Source organism: Aptenodytes patagonicus, chromosome 15 (assembly GCF_965638725.1).
Source record: "Aptenodytes patagonicus chromosome 15, bAptPat1.pri.cur, whole genome shotgun sequence".
Taxonomy (NCBI): domain Eukaryota; kingdom Metazoa; phylum Chordata; class Aves; order Sphenisciformes; family Spheniscidae; genus Aptenodytes; species Aptenodytes patagonicus.
Window position 1 is genome coordinate 15,903,313 of NC_134963.1, and position 19,983 is coordinate 15,923,295.

Consider the following 19,983-nt stretch of genomic DNA (forward strand, 5'->3'; position numbering starts at 1 on the left):
TTTCCTCCTGGAAACTGAAGCCCTCCTCTCCCCAAATGCATCCTTCTCGCTGACCGCTCAGCAGGGCGAGGGCAGGGCTTGCGCTCAGCTTTCAAGGGCCAACATGTTCTTTGCAGACATTGCTAATTCATGAGTAACCAACTAATTGGACGTGTGGCATCAGCATTTTAATCAGCTGGGGTTTATTAGCATTTTTATGGGCCTGAATGCAGAGTCCTATAAAGTAAGTCTTCTTTAAGAGTACAGTTAAGGTAATTTCTTGCTTGCTGGTGTTCTGACATTTCAAATCCCTGTCAGACTCTATATTCTGCCTAATTTAATATTCCAACATGGTCTAAATTTCCATAACCCCAGCCTGCCTGAGGCGTGTGAACATGCTGTGTCCTCAGAAGGCATTTCAGCACAGTGTGCCTGCCCTCCTGTGAGCTCTCCTCACCAGGGCCCCATGGCAAAGGCTCCGTGTCACACCCGGTGGGTGCCATGGATGGCTCTGCCGCCGACTCCCTCGTCCTCCCGACGCCTCTGTCTGTCCGTCTGGCGGGCAGCTGGTGGGCCCTTCCCCATGCTCAGTGGCACAGCTAGCCCCCTCAGGGCTCCTGGGCACTGACGCAGTCCCCCTGCTTCATTTTTGCTCTTTTACGACTGACCAGGGCCTGGGAGACTTGATCTCGGGGGGTATGAAGTTTATTTTCCTGCTTATTTTTAGGACTCTCAGGAATGCATTGCTGGGGGCACGGAGAGAATGCTGCTGTGAGCATACACCGCTCGGGATGCCTCTTCCCTACAATACGGCTGTTAGAAAAACGGAACAGGAGCCTTCCCCCTCCACAGACGCGGACTCCTTCCTCCCGGGTCTCCCCTCTCCTGGCCCGCGGCCTCCGCCGACAAGATGGCGACTCACCCCCCTTCACCGCTGCTCGCCGCCGTGGAGCTTCTCATTGGACACCGGCGCTGCCCATCAAGCGAACGGCGACGCTGAGGTGTGCGCGCCGCACGGGGCGGGGCATGCGCCGATCGCCATAGGCTGTCGGGAGAGGCCCTGCCCCCCCGCTTGGGTTGCCTAGCAACCGGAGGACTCTGGCGGCGGCCGGGTGGGCCCGGGAGCGGCGGCGAGCGGGGCCGGGCCCGGGACCGAGCGCGCTGCAGGGACCGGAGGCAGCCCGGGACCGACACCCCCCGGGAGCCGACCCCTGAGATACCCCCGGCCCCCTGGGTCCCGACCCCCCGGGATCCCCCCTAGGCCGCTGTCCGCCCAGGCCCCGGGGCCTCTCCTCAGACGCCCCCCCGGACCCTCCTGCCCCGGGCCCCTCCCGAACCTCCTGCCTCTCACACGGGGGGTCCTCCCCACCGGGAATTGCCCCCCCTGCCCTCTGACTCTCCCACAAGCGGGGGATCCCTGGGTTCCCCTGGTACCCTGCTGCCCCCAGACCCATACCGAGGGGACCCTTCACTCCCTGTCAGCCTCCCACACACAGCTGCTCTCTGCCCCCTCACTGCCCCCTCCTCTTGCCCTTGTCCCCGTCAGCGTGGCCCCTCCGGGCACCAAGATCCTCTCTCCCACCTTGTCCCTCTGACTGTGGCAGGCCCAGAGGGATGGAGGTGCGTGTTTCACACCAGGAACCCTGCCCTTCCCTCTGAGGTGGCCCCAGGGACCAGAAAGCCCCTCTCCACACACCTCTAAGGATGGCAGAGCTGCAGTCTGTGCCTTCCACCTCAGCTGCTACTTAGAAGGGATCGGAAGCTTTCTCCCCACCACCCTTCAAATCCTGGAGTCCATTACTCTCCTCCCTTCCTGTGGGTGTTCAACAGCCTCTCTGGGATAGAGACCACTTCTGATGCACAACCCCATGTCCTGACTGTGTGCCCAGACCCAGGGAGAGCTCCGGTGTAATCTGAAACTCCCTCGTTTGCCCAAATTACATTGTTTCTCTAATGCTGTCACCACATTTTCCTTTCAGAGATAAAATCTGAGAAAGAAGAATATGTGACAGCAGCAGCAGAGATGTTCTCTGAGTCTCGCCCTGTGTAGGAGATGTCGTGTCCTTTCTAGACCTCAAAACACTCAACTCACAAGTGTTTAACTGAAGCCATGGCAACAGGGGATCCAGCTGTGCTCCAAGTACCATCTCAGGACGTGAAGCAAAGAAACAAGCCCCTGGTGAAGGGCATGGCAACTCCAGAGAAGGCAACGATTACATTAGATGCCATGAAGATGTTAGATCCATGTCAGTTAAAACCTGACAGCATTGAGACGGAAAGAATCATAACTGTCTTGGATGAGACGATTGCCAAGCTGGAGCTGAGCAGTTTGATCCCATGTATTATCAACTCTCTGGACAGGTTTGCTGATATGCTGGGACCTGAGATCACAAACAGCCTGATCGAGCACCAAAAGCTTTCAAATGAAATGGAGCACCTGCTTGCCAGCTCTGAAGAAGGGGACACCATGAGAGCTGAGGAACAACGGGGCTGTCTCTGCTTGCTAGAGCAACGTCTGAAATGTTCTGTTAGAAATGTCCTGAGACTCTTGCTGGCCAACCCTTCACTTTGCCAGGCTCTGAAATACGAAGCCTGGGCGAGAGAGTCACCAGCTGAAGTGTTTATCAAAGCCTTCGGGGAGTTCAGGAATTTCATGCTTGAGACACTCCTGACTAGTCCTGTGGAAGAGGAAGAAAAGATTCAGTTCATGGAAGACATCTCCCTCCAGATTAAGAAAAACACTGAAGCAATCACAGCTTTACAGGCAGAACTGGCAGCAGCAATCCAGATTCAAGAGGAGGAGGTACGATATTGTGGGAATATGTTTTCCAACAAAGTGTTACTGAAGCAAAACTTTGGTAAGCTAAAAACTGATCCCTTTCTTGCAGTTCCGAAAGAGGAAGTTCCAGAAATGATTTCTAAACCAGATCCTAAATTTAAAGACACTATTTTCATTGTAAAATATAATGAAAAATGCTTATTGCATGCTTGATATTTTAAAAACTTTAATTTGGCATGTTTTGAACCTGTTCTCACCGGCCAACTCGAATGACACAAGTCACTGAGTTTAAAAAGGAGCTGCAGGACAGACACAAATTGCTGCGGCAGTGTTTTGGCAGGGCTACAATGTCAGCTGCCAGTGTGAGGCTTCGTTCACTGCTGATGAAATGATGAAAAGTCATTCCAGGCAGAGATTGCTCTGATTAAAATCCATTTTTAATATCTGCTCTGCCTTCAGTCTTGCTTAAAACCAACATTTCTGTGACTTCCAACTCTGTAATACTAGCTGCCTTAGAGCATTTGCGATTAGTATGTGATTCTACAAATTCTTTATTTTTTCAGTGAAGGCAACTGAGGTACAGATAAACCAATGGGCATTTCCCAGGCTCTTTCTGTGAGTCCGTGGGCTGTGCCAGCATCCAAGCCCCTGAACTCCTGACAAGCAACTCTTTGTTTTATATGTATGCTTTTCTTTCTCCTTCCTGCAAGAGGGGTCGGAGGGGAAGGTTTTGTCATGTGCTCGCTGCACTGAATGGTGCTAACAGAGACAAGGGCCTGCTTTCCCCATTCCCTCTGCTCCTTGGAGATCTGTGAATCGAGACACTTGAGATTTTTATGTGCAATTTGGCAGCTTGTCCAGGGCATCATGAATAAATCTGTTTCACGGGTCCCAGCTGAGGATTTCTCTTGCAGGCAGCACACTGAGCTGCATCCCCCAGACAGTCACTCTGAACCTAATCCAAAGCTCGAGGGAGCCGCGGGGCTCGCTCCAGTGGCTCTGATTTTGGCTCTTCCTCAGATGGCAGTGCCAGTGGGTCTCGGTATGGTTTGTTCATTCTCTACCTTTATTAACAGGTTCCCAGAGGAGCAGTGGGGGAAAGTTTCCAAAGCACCCTGTGTAAATCTAACTCTGTTCCCTCAGCCAGCAGTGGCAGGTCCCTGTTGCTACCAGATCAGCAGGGTGTCTTCTTAGATCTCCACCTTTGCAAGGGTGCCTTACTTCTCCTGCCCACCTTACGCCTCCCCTGCATTTCTCGACGGTATTTCTTTCTCTTGTTTTCTGGGTCTAGATTCACATGAAGGACAATGTGATCAAAGACCTCAAAAACGGCATGCAAGATCTGGCCGCAGACTGCAAGGCTGGCATCCAGCAGATCAAGCAGGAAGGAGAAAAACAGCGAGAAGAGGAGCTGCAAGCCTCCCAGGCCAGGTGTGCTAGGCTACAGCAGGACATTCAGCAGCTAGGAGCACAACTCAATGCACTTGTACTGGAGCATCGAGCATCAGAGCTGGCTCTCAGAAAGGTAAACAGGAGGAGAGCTCTAGAAGAGGAGATATAAAGCCTTTTGTAGTGCTGTCAGGTCTGGCTGCTGTCTGCTGCAAGTAATTACTTGGTTCCTGCTAGTTCCTGGCAGGATGCACATGCTGTTTGTCAGAGTATACCTGCCCTGTCCTCATGCTCTGCTGATTCCAGTGGAAAGCAACCCTGCAGCGACAGCAGGGAAGTAGCCTGCTCACAGGTCCTCCTTCCGCCTGCTGACTTAGCTCTGAAAACACCTTTATACAGCGCTGTGACACTGCATGCTGGAGAGGTTGTGGTCTAGTCAGAGCGCAGAGCAGCAAGGCTACAGCAAAATAGGCACGGCATATGTTAAGAAACAAGGGATTTAGTGTAGGGTAAGCAGAGCAAACACAATATTGGCTTTATATAAAGCCATCTTTGAGAGTTGATTGTAGTATTCAAGGTTGAGCATAGCTGATCTTGGGAGCTAAGCAGTTCCTACTGTGACATGTTGCTGAAGACACAAGCCAAGGAGTCAGGTTGAGTTGAATGAGGGGGAAATGTGATTTATCGCAGTGCTGAGCAGATACAAAAGGAGGAAACAGGAGCAGCAGGCAGGCTCAGGCCTCTGCGTTGACAGCTCTGCCCTGAACAGAGCATGCTGGTGACACAGGGCACAGAGAATCTAGAACTGGAACAAGAGCATTTTCCCCCTCATTTTGCTCCTACTTGGTATTTACTCCAAACAAGCACTGGCCTCCCACGGGCAGGACAGCACGCACTGTAATGGGGCATCTTTCACTCTTGTATTGGACGATGTAGAGCAAAGTGGGGCTGGGCACTGACAAAGCATCAAATGCAAGTTAGAGTTGCAGTACAAAATCCCAAATCCACCCATTTACACCTCCTTTAATGGAGTGGCTTCATCAGGCAGTTTCTTCTGAGGCTGCGGGCCACTGCAGTATTTGGTGATGAGTTGCTTAGCTCATCCTAATGCTCAGGCAGGCAGATTTACTGACCACAGAGGTCTCCTTTCCCCCTCCTTAGCACATGCCCTGGCCCTGGGTGTCCCAAGATTGTGCTTGTGGTCTAAATAGCTGAGGGCTGACCTCATGATGGCCTGGGAGCCCTTGGGACACCCTGGGTCAGTGTCATACAGGAAACCGTGTGGCGCTTGTGATGGGCTCTAGCTGATCTTTCTCTTGATGATTCCACGGAGCACAGATAGAGCAGCTTGGGGTAAACTGCCCATACCTGGTTATACCGCAGTATAGCCACTGTTAAACTGTTTACAGCTAGAAATATCTCTTTGTTTTAAAAGGCTCCATCTTTTGAGTACTTTCTGTCCTGCTTTCATGTTTAGCAGTTCTCTATTGTTTCAATGTTAGGGTGGTTGCCCCAGTTTCTCGATGACTTGCCACATTCCATTAGACATGTTAATTTCCTACCACAGAACGCACCTTTCAGATGCGTTTCAATCCTCAGCCCTCACCCAGCTCCATGCTGTAAACCAAATATGGCCCTTTTGGCCTCAGGGAATGTCCCATGAGAACCACCAAACCAGGGCAAACAAAATATGTGTCAGCTGAAGGAAGCTTGCCACAAGGAGGAGGTGTGATACTCAAATATAATGATGCTGGGGCTCAAAGCGACACTGTTTTCTAACTCGGGCTACTTTTTACCAGGCTTTAGGTGCCTGCAAGGAACCTATCTTGTTTTCTGTTTCAGAGGAAGTGCAGAGTGGAGATGGAAATTGTGAACTGGATCCAGAAATATGACACAGACATGGGAGAAAAACAGGTATCCTCTTTGAAGTGCTTTGCTCTCCCATGAGGTGGTAACATTCAGGTAGATTCCTGTTCAAATGAACACATGGCTCTTACACAGGAGTCCGTGGAAGTGAGGGGCATTTTTCCATCCAGAAGAAGTACAGGCTTTAGAAGGAAAGGTATCTTTGTCCTGCCTATGTGTTCAGGAGTTCTCTGCTGCCTTGACTTTAGAAGAAGTTACATCCACTGCTAAATCCTGCAGTATTTGGGGGCAAATGGGTTGCCACGTTCTGTCAGACACACCCACCTGATGCTAGGGAACAGGATTTTCACTTTTGCTTCAATCTTTCATCCTGTTGGCCCTATCTGGTGTCCAAATCATGCTCCTGTTTCTGCTGGACCTCTTGAGAGATGTCTCTCAAGTGCTAACAAACCAAACAGCCTGCATACTGCTGCCTTGGCATCCAACTTAACCACAGCAGGCTGAGAATCACATCAGCACCCCCCCAGCCTCACCTCTGAGAAGGCCCTACTTGCTCTCCTGTTCCTGCCCTATTTATGGAGATGGATAGAAGCTGCTGGATTACTAACAAAGCAGAACATAGGGAGGGGCCTAGAAACTGGCTGCTAATTGTAAGAAATGATCCCCCCCTTGTCAGGTGTTTAACAACATGATTATTTTGGTTTCCTGTCTGCTGGGTGGCTGGAGCACCACGTCACGGCAGGTTTGGGGCAGAACTTGCTAAGGCAGACGCACATCCACACTGCTGGTTCCCCTAATCTTCCACCTCTGTGTGGCTTCCTCAAAGGCATTAGGAAAGGCATAAACTTCTGCTGAGCTTGGAAGTGCAGTAACACTACCTGTCCTCGGCCTTTTCCAGGCTGACATGGTCTGGCTCTTCTCATGCTCTCAGCAGTGTACAGCACATTAGCTGGGCTTCCGTGCCACTCATCTAAAAGAACTTCTTAGCAAAGCTGTCAGCTCAGGCTCAGCCTTACCCAAACTGCAGCGATGTGTCCTTTTCCTCAGAGTATATGCAGGAGGGGCTCTGACCTGGGTGTGTGTTACCTGGTCAGAGTTCCCAGCTGAGGGTGGATGCTGTTTGCAACACAGGGAGAATTATGAGAGTATTTTTCAGGGGAGCATGAAGATACTAGGACCTGGCATCTCATGAAATTCCCTGGGGGCTGGGCACACGCCTCCTTTTGAGTCCCTTTGGAAAGACTCATCTCCCAGTTGTGGTTCTGCCTGGATTCAGCATGTGTTTAAGAACCCTTACCTAGGGATGTACAGGGACGAGCTGCTGAATGCCCTCAAAATTGCTGTACCTGGTATCTGCTGTCTTGCTAGGCTGAGTATGAGGAGGTTGATGCTGCCTACACCGAGGAGAAGGCCCAGCTGTCCCTGCTGATGGAGAAACACGCTGTGCTTCTCCAGGAGTATTCCCAGATTGAGGAGGAGCGCAGGATACATCAGAAGAAGGAGGAGCAAGCTTTGAAGGAACTGACCACCAAGACCCTTGCTGCCATCCGCATCCAGGCCTTCTGGAGAGGCTACTTGGTCCGGTCCGTCTTCAAGTCAAAAAGGAAGAAGAAGAAGAAGGGCAAGGGCAAGAAGGTCAAGAAATAAAGCACAAAATGTATTCTCTCTCCTCCTGGCAAAGCTGCCGACTCTGCTGGGACTGAGCTCTTCCAGATAAAAACATTAGATTTGAGGGAGCATTTGCATTAAGGTCTCCAGGGCTGGGGCTGCCTCTCATAGTTGGAGTATATCGAAGCGGTGGTGTGAAGACATGTCTCACCGTTTTAGGTTTGGCTTTGCCACCTCTGCAAGGAGGAGGATATCTCCTGATGAAGGGACTGGGCAAGGAGTGCAGGTTCCTGGCTTCTCTCCTTGGCTTTAGTCTCCTTGCCCATACCTTGCTTATGTGTCAGGGCCCCATTCTGTTCTTACTGAAGGTGGCAATAAAATCAGTCCTGGGGGCAGGATGAGGCCGTTCATCTGACAGGGTTTCTCCTCGTGCGGATTTGAGAGACCATGTCCCTTTCTTCAGGAGGAAGCTGCAGCACCATTGCTTATCAGTGAGAGAAGGGATGCAAGTCCTGTCTGGGCATCACCCCCGGCAGTTTGCAATTTTCGGCAGGTGCCATCTGAAGGGTGGGATGTGGCACAGCCCAGCTCGTGCCCTGCTCCCAACCCCACAAGTCGCTCCCTAAGTCAAGCAGCAAACTGTGCCCTGCTTAATGCAGATCCCTGTTTTGACAGCACGCTCTCCTCTGGATTCTCCAGTGTCTAATGGCCTGAGAGCATGCTGCAGCCTTTCCCTTTCACAGGGGCATGAGTCAAGTGTTTTTATTTCCTCCCTTGGCCACCCATTTTCAGTAGCCATGTAGCAACTTCATGCCACGGAGCTCTTTACTCCTCTGCCTGCTAGGGCTGAAACTGGGCATGGATATAGTCACACACAGAGTGCTATGTCTTATTTGTTTCATTTTCTTGTGAAACTAGGCTGTTAGGTGTTACCATAAAGGCCCGGGCACCTCCTCTCACATATTCTTTGCATTTAACAAGGCTGGGAGCAAACAGCACTTTGGATCCAGACTCCCAGTGACATTTCTTCACTCCCAACTTCAGTGGTCCTTCCTTGCAGCCTCTCTTCCCCGGAGAGGGCAGTGACGCTGGCTGCAAAGCCCGAATAGCCACCAGGGTCCAGTCCTCATCTGCCCTTCTACCTCTGTTCATAAATGGATACCTACAGCAAAAGGGCTGAGATGCTTTTTATCACCTAATGCAAACCAAAGCGGCAAGGGGGCCATTTTGCTAAGGACAAAGAGTGACTGGAGACATTTGAGGGCTGAGCTTGCTGTGAGGGGGAGATCCCACAGCAGTGCCTCGAATATCAAATACAAGACCCTGACAGATTTGTCCTTGCCTCTTTATTTGGTTAAAAGGCACAGGGTCAGAGTGACATGTCCGTAACATGCTCAATACGAGTCACAGGATTTTTGCCACCCTGTGTCCAATCCTGTGCAGGGCCCGATCCCAAGCATGTGCTAGAATCACTGAGGAATCACAGGCAGGATCAAGTGAGGCCCCTCTCTTCTCAGAAATGGCTGGAGGAGGCATCTCCCTTTGTTTGTGGCCACAAGAGATGCCGGGATCCGTGGGGACTTCAGATGTTGGTACCCATGCGGGTAGTTTTGCGTGTATTTACATCAGGAGGGTCATTTCATCTCTAGGGAGGCTTCAGTTCACAAACACCCACAGCCCTCGAGTTCCTGGCAAAAGCAGCTCTGGACATACTTTTAGATTAGAGGATGTTGGGGTGTTGCAGGGACTGGTGGACACTGATTTTGATACCTTCCTGTCTCAGAGTTTCTCTAACACCTCCAGATGTTGCCTCCAGATGTCAAAGCCTATCTGGAGAGGTGTTCAGCTGGGTGACAGACTGAGAACACCTTCTGACGGGAGCGTGGAGTCCAAAGTACTCTCAGACTGTTTCCAGACATAGGACTTGCCCTTGTGAGCTACTTCAGTGTCTGCTAGTGCCAGGGGTGCTGGTGCTCGTGGCTGAAGGACTCTCAGGGGCGTCTCTTTAGAATGGGAGGAAATACTCAACTAGCTTTGGGGGGCAGAAGCAGCTCTGTCCAGAGCAGTGGATGGAGTTTGCCTACATCTTTCTTTCCAAGCCCAGATCCTCAGGCTTGGCGCCAAGCACGTTCGCTGGAGATGTTACCAAGGCCAGCGTAAAGGGTTGGGGGAGCCCCTTCATCCACACTTCAGCCTGTTGCTGCTCATCGCATGGCCGGCCCCAGACCTGCATCTCCCCGCTCAGCCGCAAACTGGCCACTCAGTGCTGATGGCGCTTGTTCATGAGACCTTTATTTGCTGCTTGCTGCCAGCCCGCTGGAACCCCTTAAGTGCTGTGGGGTTCCCCGTGGGCCTTGTCCCACCCCCCCTGCTCCCCCTTCCAGCGCAGCAGCACAGCCTCCCTGCCCTGTGGTGGGTCCATGGCCCAGCTGTCACACAAGACAGAGATGGCCGGTCCCAGGGTCATGTTCACAGTCTGTGCCGCAGCCCCCGAGGCCCCTGTGAGACCCCGGCAAGGCTGGCAGGAGCTCCCGGTTCGGGCTGCCTGTGCTGGCAGGGCTGCCATGAGAGAGCAGGCAGAGGTGCAAGCGCAGGTGATGGGCGAGCAGTAATGCGATCGGGGGGATCAGAGCAGATTAGAGAGATCAGAGAAAGGCGATCTCCAGGGAGGGTGGGGGCGCGAAGGGAAGGGGCCTCAGTGGGCGCGGGGACGCCTGGCAGGGCAGCATCTGCCACAGGTCCCCGTGGCGCTTCGCCGGGCTCACCGTGGGGAGGGATCCCCCTCAGGCATGACCCAGCTCATAAAAACCAGGAGGGTGGGCTGGTGGGGGGAGCAGGTGAGGGGGGCAGGGCTTTTCCTCCCAGCTGGGCAAGCTGCACCAAGGATTTTTGTGCGAGCCCCAACAGCACCTTTCCCCTGGGCTGGCCCCTCTGCCCCACATGTGCTCACGTAGCGATCTCATACGCTTCCCATGAGAGATTGCTGGTTTGCCTTCTTCCCCAGGTCCTCCTCTTCCTGAAACAGCATTAAAAGTGGGTTTTTTCACTGTTTTTAGAGAGGGGCGTTGGAGCAACGGCACAACCGTGGCAGGCTGTGGGGCTCCTCAGGCCACAGCTCGGGGGTCCAGCCTGTGGCTGGGCCACATAAAACCCCCTCACCCTCTGTAGCCTCCCTCGACACTCCGCCGAGGCACCGGCCGCTCGGCCGCCCTCGCAGCCTGGCTGTAAAGGAGGGGTCGGCGCATTGAAGCCACGACACCCCCCGTGTCGGCGGGGCCGCGAAATGGCGGCGGGGGCCAAAATGGCGGGGGGAGGGGGGGCGCCGGCTCTTCCCGCCCCGCCGCCGGGGGGCGCCCGCGCCGCGCCGCCGCCTCACGTGCCTCACCCCCCCCCCCCGTCGCCCTACCCCCCCCGCATCACGTGGGCGCGGCGCCGCCCCCGCGCCGGTGCCCGGCGGAGCGGAGCGGGGCGGCGGGAGCGGAGCCGTCGGGCCGCGCCTGCGGGGTCTATGGGGAAGGCGGCCGCGGTGTGCGGCGGCGGCAACAGCACCCGCGGGCTGGTCTCTCTCCTCAGCGCCGTCCCCTGCTTGGCCTGCCAGGAACTGCCGGCCATGAGCGCGGAGCCGGGGGGCCGGGGCGGCGGGGGACCGGCGGGGGGCCCGCCCGCCGCCCCGGGCTCCGACACCTACAAGGGCTGGCTCTTCAAGTGGACCAACTACCTGAAGGGCTACCAGCGCCGCTGGTTCGTGCTCAGCAACGGGCTCCTCAGCTACTACAGGTACCGGAGACGGGGGGGGGGAACGGGCCGGTACCGGTAGCCGCTCGGCCCGGGCCTGCCGCGGTGGGGCGGGTGCGGGGCGCGGCCTCCTCCGGCTGCCCGGGTCGGGCGCCCGGTACCGGTGCGATTCGGTGCCGCGCCAGGGGTCGGCCGGCCCCGCCAGGCCCGGGCAGGTGCCTCCGGTGGCGGGGGACGAGCGGCGGCCGCCCGGCGGAGAGCGCCCCGCGGGGTCTGCGCTTTTGCAGAACGAAAACCTCTTCGGTTTACTGAGTTTGGGGTTTTATTTTTTCCTCTTTTAAAGCAAAACTCGGGTTTTGATCGTTCAGTGCTGTGGCGAGGAGCCGGCAGGGTCCGGTGCGCTGCCGCGGGGCTGGGTGCGGGCCCCCCGGGGCCGGGACACGGGGATCGGCCGCCCCCTTGATCTCCCATCCCTCCGTCTCCTGCTGCAGCAGCTGCAGCTGCTGCAAGTACTCTGAAAGCCGAAATCATAAGTCTTCCATCAAAAAAACCCCCTTCTCACCTAAAATTGATCTGCTTTTGTAACCTGCTTCTGCTGCTTTTTTTTTTTTTGTCACGCGGGAGACCAGAGGCTGAAAATATTTCTGATAGCCACGCGTGTAAAACGCGAGCGCTGCGGCGGCCGTGTCCGAGGGGAAAGGATGGCCTGGGATGTTGTGCTTGGGGGGGCAGATGAGGCAGGAGGCTGTGTTATTGGAAGAAGGAAGGAAGTTACAGCACTTAGCGGTGACTCGAAAGTCTCGCCTGGCTTTCTTTGCTGTCTGACGTGATGGTTTTTGTACAGACGGGTCGTAGGTTCAGCGGGAAGGGTATAGGACATGGGGCCCAGAGACTGCGAGGTTTGATCCAAAGTGATGTCATCTTAGTAGTAGGTTCTCTTATATCAGTTGAGCGGTAAAAATACAAACATATGAGTGTCGTAGGATTTTGTTGTTTTTATCCTTTGGGAAGGATCATGTTTATTCTTGTCACTTGGAAGACAAGCGCTCTGTCACCTTCAGTATTGTGGAGTATATGTTGGCTGTATTTCAGAATGTGGAAACCATCCCGGATATTAAAGGTGGTTAGAGCTTTATAAAATAATACATCTTTAATGTACCAAACCCTGTGAGCGAGGACTTCTCTGTAAAGGCTACGCAAAAGCTGTTTTTCCTCCTGACAGAAAGTTCATCTTCTGGTTTCTTCTCTGCTGCCGCTGATGACACGTAGCCTGAGGCAGATCCTTGAGGTTCAGCTCATTGCCAGGTGTTAATATAAACTCCTCCAGCTCTAAAGACAGATCTGGGTCCTGGGGTGGGACTGCGGCAGGTAACAGCTCAGAAGTTCAGTGGTGTGTTTGTCTACTTGGAGTTGTTTAACTCTTCCCCCCACCCCCTGCCCCCCAAATCCCAAAACTCAGTAATTCAGCTAATTTACTTGTAATCCTTTTTGGTATGCTTATGCTCTTTAACTCTAGTCCAGATCTGGACCGGCAGAGCTATGCGGCTTGAAAAGGTTGTTGAAGTTTAATGCTCCACTTGTAACCATGTCAGAATATTTCTTTTCTGTATTGGTGCAGAGTCTGTCATGAGCAAACAAGTGGTTTTCTTCAACAGTTATTTTAGGTCAGAACAACTGGGTTTATTTTAAGACAATTTGATCTGTTTTAGGCTGAAACAACAAACAAAAACACCCAAGGAAATTATTCTGAGCAGCATGTGAAGGAGTTGAAACTGTTATTTCGTGGAGCTTTCAGCCAGTGCAGACCTGCAGCAGCTGCTTGGGAAAAGTGATGCTGAAGGTTTTTGTGCCTTCTTTTCATCATTGGGCTTGATGAGAACTGAGCTAATTTGGTTGTGAGTCAGGAGTACAAAAATATAATACAGAACACGTGGTAAAGTTTTTCTTAAATGGGAAAAAGCCTCCATGATACTCTTCAAAACCAACGCTCTAAAATAGTGGCCATGCCAACCCATCGAGTGTCAGCTCAAATTGCTCATCACAGAGCACTCCTTTGGGACAGTCTGGGGTAAACTGGCATTTTTATTTTATTGTGACTTCTAGCTAACTGACAGGAGTAAGGGAGCTCCAGGTATCAGGCTGTGCATTTTCATTGACCTCTTCTATGTGAGCAGACTACTGGGCGACATGTGGACTGCTGCTTGTTTGACTTTTACGCAGAGAATTTAAGAAATAACTTCTATAAAGGTCTCTTGCTGTTCTGTGAGCCATGTGTCTCGCTTTCTGCTGGGTCTTTGTGCTCACCCCAGCTCTGAAGGTGCATGCGAGAATTTTCTTTTTCCGCCCTAGCTGCTAAAGGCTTTGCAGGTTAAATCATGCCCTTGCAGGTGAATTGCTGTGCTCTCCTTGTCTCCGTGGCTTTTGACACCTTTGTAGCTTGAGTTTGGAAGGTGGTTGCCCTGATACACAACCTGGATGCTTTAGCTGTTGACTATTCAGGACTAGCTTGATAAAAACTTCATTTTGCTTGTGTGCTAAAAGTCTTCTTAATTGGAAAAACTGCACTGTGATGCCCAGGTGGCATCCTTGTGTGTATTGACTTAGTTCCAGACTGAAGCTTTTCGTTTCACTTGAATTTCCTGCTGCTCGCTGTTTTGCTTACTTTAAAAAAAAAAAAAAAAAAAAAAAGCCCGTCATGTTGCTGGGTGGTGATTCCTGGTGGGTTTTTTGTCTGTAGAGTTGAGCTCTTAAAAATCTTGCCCGGCCTCTTGGGAGCTCCCGTTGTAATGGTGTGTGGGTGGGCGCAGTGCCATCTGGCAGGGGCTGCTCAGTGGGGTTTTCTCGGGCAGCCAGGTGCAACGCCTGTTTTCCTCCCAGTTGGTTTCACAGAGGCAGTTTGCTGAATTAAAGCTTCTAATTAGAGTATTCTTTCCAAATGGAGTATTTAAAGCCTCCTGTATCTTGGTGGAATCTGTGAAGACATCAAGTCTTACTGCCAGCGAAGCTTCCCTGCAGGACATGTGCTTTTGCTTCATATTCCCTACTCTGAACCTGTGGAGAATGATAACAGCTGAGTAATTCTTGAAGATTTCCTCTGCGGTACCCTCCTCTGGAGTGAGGCGTGTGGATTTAGGAACTTCCAGGAGTCGCATAGCGAGATAGTTGGACCATTTTAATTGCCCTTGATTCTCCCTCTTAGGTTATTTTTTTGACTAAGTTTTCTGGCTGACTTGGAAATCTACAGCAGAAAGGTGATGCCTGTGTTGGAAAGCAGTTTAAGCGTGGCAAAACTAGCCTACTTGACTCGCTAATGATCAACACTCTCTTTCTAAACTGCTCTGGCAGGCTGCCACTTATAGACTTATCATTATCTATAATTAGTGTGCCTGTACAGGAGAATCTAATCACCTTGAACAGATAAGTGTTTTCAAGGAGATTAGAGAGGATCTTTAGGTAAGTATTAATTCATCAAAGATTGGCATTGGCTCTTGTGATCGATGCTCCAGATGAGTGTTGTCTTCTCCAAGCAGCTTTCTCATATTTCGAGGAGCTCGAGTTTCACGTTGCCTCCTCTGTGGTCCATGGCCCGTTGTTCGTGGGTTAGGTGTCTGAAGAGCCTTCAGCAGTACTTTCTGTGGTCACAGGACGTAATAGTTACAGCAGTGTCAAATGGAGAAGGAAAAAACATTTCATGCTGTGTGTGATTTGGTCATTGTCGTGACATGAAGGGCTTCTCACCAGAAAGCAGCTTTAGCTCCCCTTGCCGGGTCTGCTCTTAGAGGAATGCTGGGTGCCTGGGGCAGTTTAGCTGCCTTGTCTGCATTATCCTGCTAAGGTGGAGGGGATGGGCAGCTCAGTTCCCTGGAAAAGCTGTGTTTCCCAGAGCAGCATTCTTCACTAGCTTTGTTTATCCAGCAGTTAACTCTTGGTTAGCATTGTAAGGTCTTGAGTACAACCCGGAGGGTTTTTTTTACTGCTTCTTGTACTGAGACTCCAGCTGAAAGCTGAGGCGGTAAGTTCAGGCAGGAGCTTGAAAACCGCTGCTGATACTAGAGTCACGGAGGAATTGAGGGCTTCCAGAAGAGACATCTGGGAGCCTCTGGTCCGACTGCCGCTCAACACGGGGCCCGCCGATGAGGTTGCTCAGGACCTTGAGCTGCTGAGGTTTGAGTGTCTCCAAGATGTGAGATTACACAGCCTCTCTGGGCCCCTCTTCCAGTGTTGGACCACCCTTGGGGGGAAAAATGTTTCCTTATATTTAGCTTATACATAATAAAATGAGGAGAGAGAAATACTCTCCTAGAATGATTTTTATAACAGCTTGTCCCTCTGCAGACATAGAAGTCGCTGAATGTCCTTGACTATTTGTCATCCTGGGGGTGCTGGAGCATGCAGGTTTTAAGGATGGCCCTGTAGCTGCATAGTGACTTTGAGCTACTTGTTTTTAAACAGCGTTTCAATAATTCGTGTTCCCAGTCATCTTGTTTTCACACAATACTCGCTTTATCCATATGGTGCTTTGCTGTTGATCATTGTTCATCGTTTGCCCATTTTTGAGGAAGCTCCTTTTCTGTGCTTTGTAACTGGGGACGCGGTGCTTGCATGGCTCCATCGAGGAGCGGCATGTCAGAGCAGCACTTGAGTGCTGCTGTGGTGCGAGATGAGTGATGCTCTTTGCTGGGCTGCTTGTGGCAGGCTTGATTGCTCTGCTCCTCGTTTAGTGCTGTGGTGGGGGAGTTGGGCTCACCTGACTCCAAACAGCAACTGCTGCTGACACTGCAGGAGAGCATGAGACACAGATCTTAGTCCTTACAGGAGTTTTCATCATAGCCTGATGATTAGCGCCATATCAGGATTTTTATATCTGTTCCTTCGGTTGTAGTAGTCTTCCCGGTTCTATTTGCTGGTTGCAAACTGCCAACAAGAGCTATGAACTATCTTGATACTTTTATTTCTACCCATATAATCTTAAATTGAGTATGCTGGCCCAAATGCTTCGTTTGATGAAACTGTAGCAGAAGTAACTGGTTTGTCTTGTGCAGAACTAAAGTTTGAGAAGCGCAATGCATTCTGGTGTTGAGCGGTGTGACTGCAGCCTGTATTGCTGTCTCAAGGTCGATTGCATGGTGAACTTTCGGGTAGTGTCACTCACTGCAATTTTAGTTCCTGGAGCTGTTTGCAGGTACGGAGCATATTTATGGGCTCAGCTGCTCGGATACTTATGGGAGAGTAAGAAGCCTGTCGCCGATTTCTGGGCTCAATTGTTCCCGCTTTTGTTGCTGGAGAACACGTAGGTGTAGTTACACCCTTGCTGTAGCCTTCCTCTGTTGTCTTCTGCAAGAGCAGGGGAAGGCGCTGCTCCAGTCCTGCGTTTCTCCCACACGTTGCTCGTAGCTGCTGCTCAGCTCTGCCTTTTGCAGCTGAGGGCTTGTGTGGGCTGGCTGCTGCTCCATGACAGCAGTGGCTTTGCTCACCTCTGAGAAATTGTCAGCCTTCAGGTTGGTCTTCTGTCGGTGCGTGCTGCTGGGCACGCTCGAGGAGCGATATGGCCGTCTCTTCTGGTCCAGGCACACAGAGGTGACGGGCATCACCTGCCTTTTGGCTGTAGCTCCTATGCCTGTCTTTTTCCAGGGTAATATGTATTCAGTTCTGACTTCTTTTGTTCCAGTTATAGGTTTAAATTTGTGCTTGCATGGTCTGTCATCCTCTGTACCCACAGTGAGTCAGTGGTGAAGGAGTTGGTCTTCCTTGTAAGAAGTAATGCGAGAAACCTGCTGTGTTTTCCCTTGCAGTATCCCTTTTAACCTACCTGATTTCCTCCCAAAGAGGAGTTTTCAATCAGTGAAACATGCAGTGTTTAGAGCACTGTAACTCGCTTCTGAATGACTTGACTTTCATTATCTGTAGGTTGATTTTTATGTTGCAGCAAGTCAGACTGTTGAGCTTCTTTTCTGTATTGTTTTGTGCTTATGTAGAAATTGCATTGTAGCTAGGTAACTTACTCGGGTAATTTAGGTAAGTTAAGTATGCGGTAATATCATAGCCCTTTGCTTCTCGTAGGTCTCTTCAGCGCTAGTGCTGATGGCCAACAGCTCAGGTCGTCACCCTGAAATGTGAGTTGTCCCAGCACGCTATCTGGAGGGCAGGCAGCTCGCTGTGCTGTAACATCCTGGAGATACGTCCCCTAAATAGGATGGTGCTTCAAAACTCGAGCTAGCTGGAGGTGTTAAATTTCCCCTCAGGTCTTCATTATGCCATTCAATTATTTTAATCGTTCCTATGGCACTTTGGCAGGGAACTTTCTACATTTTATATCAGCCTTTGTTTGGTTTCAATCAAAAAGGTTGTTTAATAATTAATTACTTAATATTTCTCTGTCTGATAACTGCAGGCTGGGCAGATGGAGTTAAAGCTGGAGGATAACAAAGCTGGATGTGCTTGTTGCGGTTGGGTCAGTGATTGCTGACTCACACAGGCATGTGTTTGAGGATGCCAGTGCTGAGCCTTCAGGCTATGTACGAATCAACTTCAGAATTAAAGATGCAAATTGAAAGCATGCTACTAAGGGCCAGTGGCATGATTCGATTGGCAGTGGCAGCCCAGAGATAAAAGCAGAACATATCTCCTCCTTGGTCCCATTCCAGGCGCTTACACGATTCACTTCACTTTTGCAAGCACGTGCTCCTGGGCGTACTGGGTTGAAACGTGGCTTGTTGCTCTCGGTCGTCCTGGCCTCCCGCTGTCACCAGGTGATGTTGCTCATAACTGTATGACATTGCTGAACTGGTGGGTTTGTTACTGCTTGCAAGTTAGGTCATGCAGTTCACAGTGCTTACATGGACAGCGATGAAATTTTTGCAGTGTAAGCGGTATTGACTGGCTTGCATGTGTGTTGGAAATTAGTTGTCGTGCGTGTTTGCCCTGCATCCAGCAGTCCTTCCTTTCACACTAATTTGGGCTGAACTGTATTTCTTTTCTGTTTTGGTTTTTTTTTGATCTTTTATCTAACTCTTCAAGGATATTTCTGCTTTGAAATCATGACCGGATAGATGTATGTCCCTACAGTGACTCAGGGGGAGGTCCTTCATTCCCTAGAAATAGTCTTAATTCTCCAAATCTTTCTAGATGAAGAGCACTGTCTGGGCACACACAGCAGTTTAAAGCGTCTTCTGCAATGCACGTGAAGATAAATATGGTGCAGTGGGAGTCTGTGCCTTTCTCTTTTCCTTCTTTAACACAAAGCAGTGATTCCTAATCTGTTATTAATGGCTAGAGCAGGTTTCTGCTAAGCACTTTATAAGGAACAGAGCAGGAAAATGTCCTTCACACCTACTGCTTAAGTATTACTGCTGTATGCATAAGACCTTCTTACTTTAGGTTTGTTGATTGGTACAGATACCTAAACACCGCAGCTGCGTAGTCTTTCAGAGAACAGCAAACTGCTTCTTTCCATGGCATAGCTGTCAGATGGGATAACAGGGGCTTGCAGTAGTAACCCTGGCCTGGCAGTGAAGCTCCTTTGGGAAGATGCTTGACCTCCTGTTGCCGGGGCATGCATTCAGGTTACTTGCTTCATTTCTTCAGGGATGCTCCCTACGGCCTTCGGTGACGATGGGCTGTAAGTGCAGCCGTGTTTTCAGAAGTGCGGCGTTGGGCGCTTCCCGGCTGACTTGGTGTTTTGTGCCTGTCACTCATCCGAACACAGAATTAGACTATTTGTCACAGCAGAAAATATCCATGGCAACTAATTCGCCAGTTTGGTGAATCTTCATGATTTTTGAAGTTTCTCCTCTTCTGTGAAATGCACAGGGGTGGTTCCACAAACTTTTTTTTTCAGGTCTTCTGCAGCTGTCAGGAGTGATGGCTCTTCTTGGAAACGTGTGAAAAATACACCGGTCCCAGTTCGGAAGACAGGGTGAGTTTGGGTGTATTTGGCTCCAGAATGGACATGGGTGACTGAGATGTGCCCCGTATCTCCAGATGGACTGTGCATGAGTGGGGATTACATGATTAAATGCACCTTTTTGTCTTAAAATTGTGGAGATGATGTGCAGCAGGTGGGGATGCCACCTGTGCCTGCAGCTTGTTAAGAGTTAATGAAGTTAAGTTTCAGCCTTTAGTTTGAAGTCCTTTTTGGAGGCATCCTGGTGCGAGTGCTCGGGTGGTGCTGCATGGCTAGCTGTGGGGTTGTGTACTTCAGAAGCTCCATCCTTTATTTTTAAGACCAAGACCTTCCAGCTTTGCTGTTTCCAAGTGTGTGTTACTGAGACTGATGCTGGATGCTGTTAATTTGCTGTTTATTGTTCCCGAGTTACCACTGGGGTGTTCCCCAGCAGAGCTTGTGGAGCAAAAACTACTACAGGTTTATAGGGTGTGGTCAGGTGAAACTAATACGTGGCTTTATTTTACCCAAGCAGTTTTTCCTTTCCTTGTCAGTTGGGTCTCTCCGTGGTCTGTGTTGGTGAGAGACTGCTGCAGGCTCCCGAGCTTTGAATCACTCCTGGGATGTAATTTTTATAAGCAGGAGGGAAGAGAGTACTCAAACCAAAAGTAATTTTGCAATGGTACGAAAGGTGACAGTCATCTTAATCCTGTATAATTTGTATTAAGCATGCACGGCATGCTAT

General features: G+C 50.9%; 2 protein-coding genes across 3 annotated transcripts in view; both read left to right on the forward strand.

Annotated features, from left to right (window-relative positions):
- The first annotated feature begins 1,304 nt into the window (after positions 1-1,304).
- On the forward strand, positions 1,305-7,906 carry DRC10 (dynein regulatory complex subunit 10). The gene is made up of 4 exons (XM_076352749.1): positions 1,305-2,782; positions 4,050-4,283; positions 5,990-6,061; positions 7,382-7,906. Exons 1-4 carry the CDS (start codon positions 2,090-2,092, stop codon positions 7,658-7,660), a joined length of 1,278 nt encoding a protein of 425 aa, XP_076208864.1. The 5' UTR covers positions 1,305-2,089; the 3' UTR covers positions 7,661-7,906.
- A 2,998-nt stretch (positions 7,907-10,904) lies between these two features.
- The window catches only part of OSBP2 (oxysterol binding protein 2), a 130,308-nt gene continuing 121,229 nt past the window's right edge, over positions 10,905-19,983 (forward strand). Inside the window, exons 1-2 of one of the 2 annotated variants that reach the window (XM_076352627.1) lie at positions 11,130-11,398; positions 19,194-19,271. In XM_076352627.1, coding sequence (XP_076208742.1) covers positions 11,130-11,398; positions 19,194-19,271 — 347 coding nt within the window. Of the gene's footprint in view, positions 11,399-19,193; positions 19,272-19,983 lie in introns of both variants that reach the window. The other variant, XM_076352626.1, reaches the window with a different exon arrangement.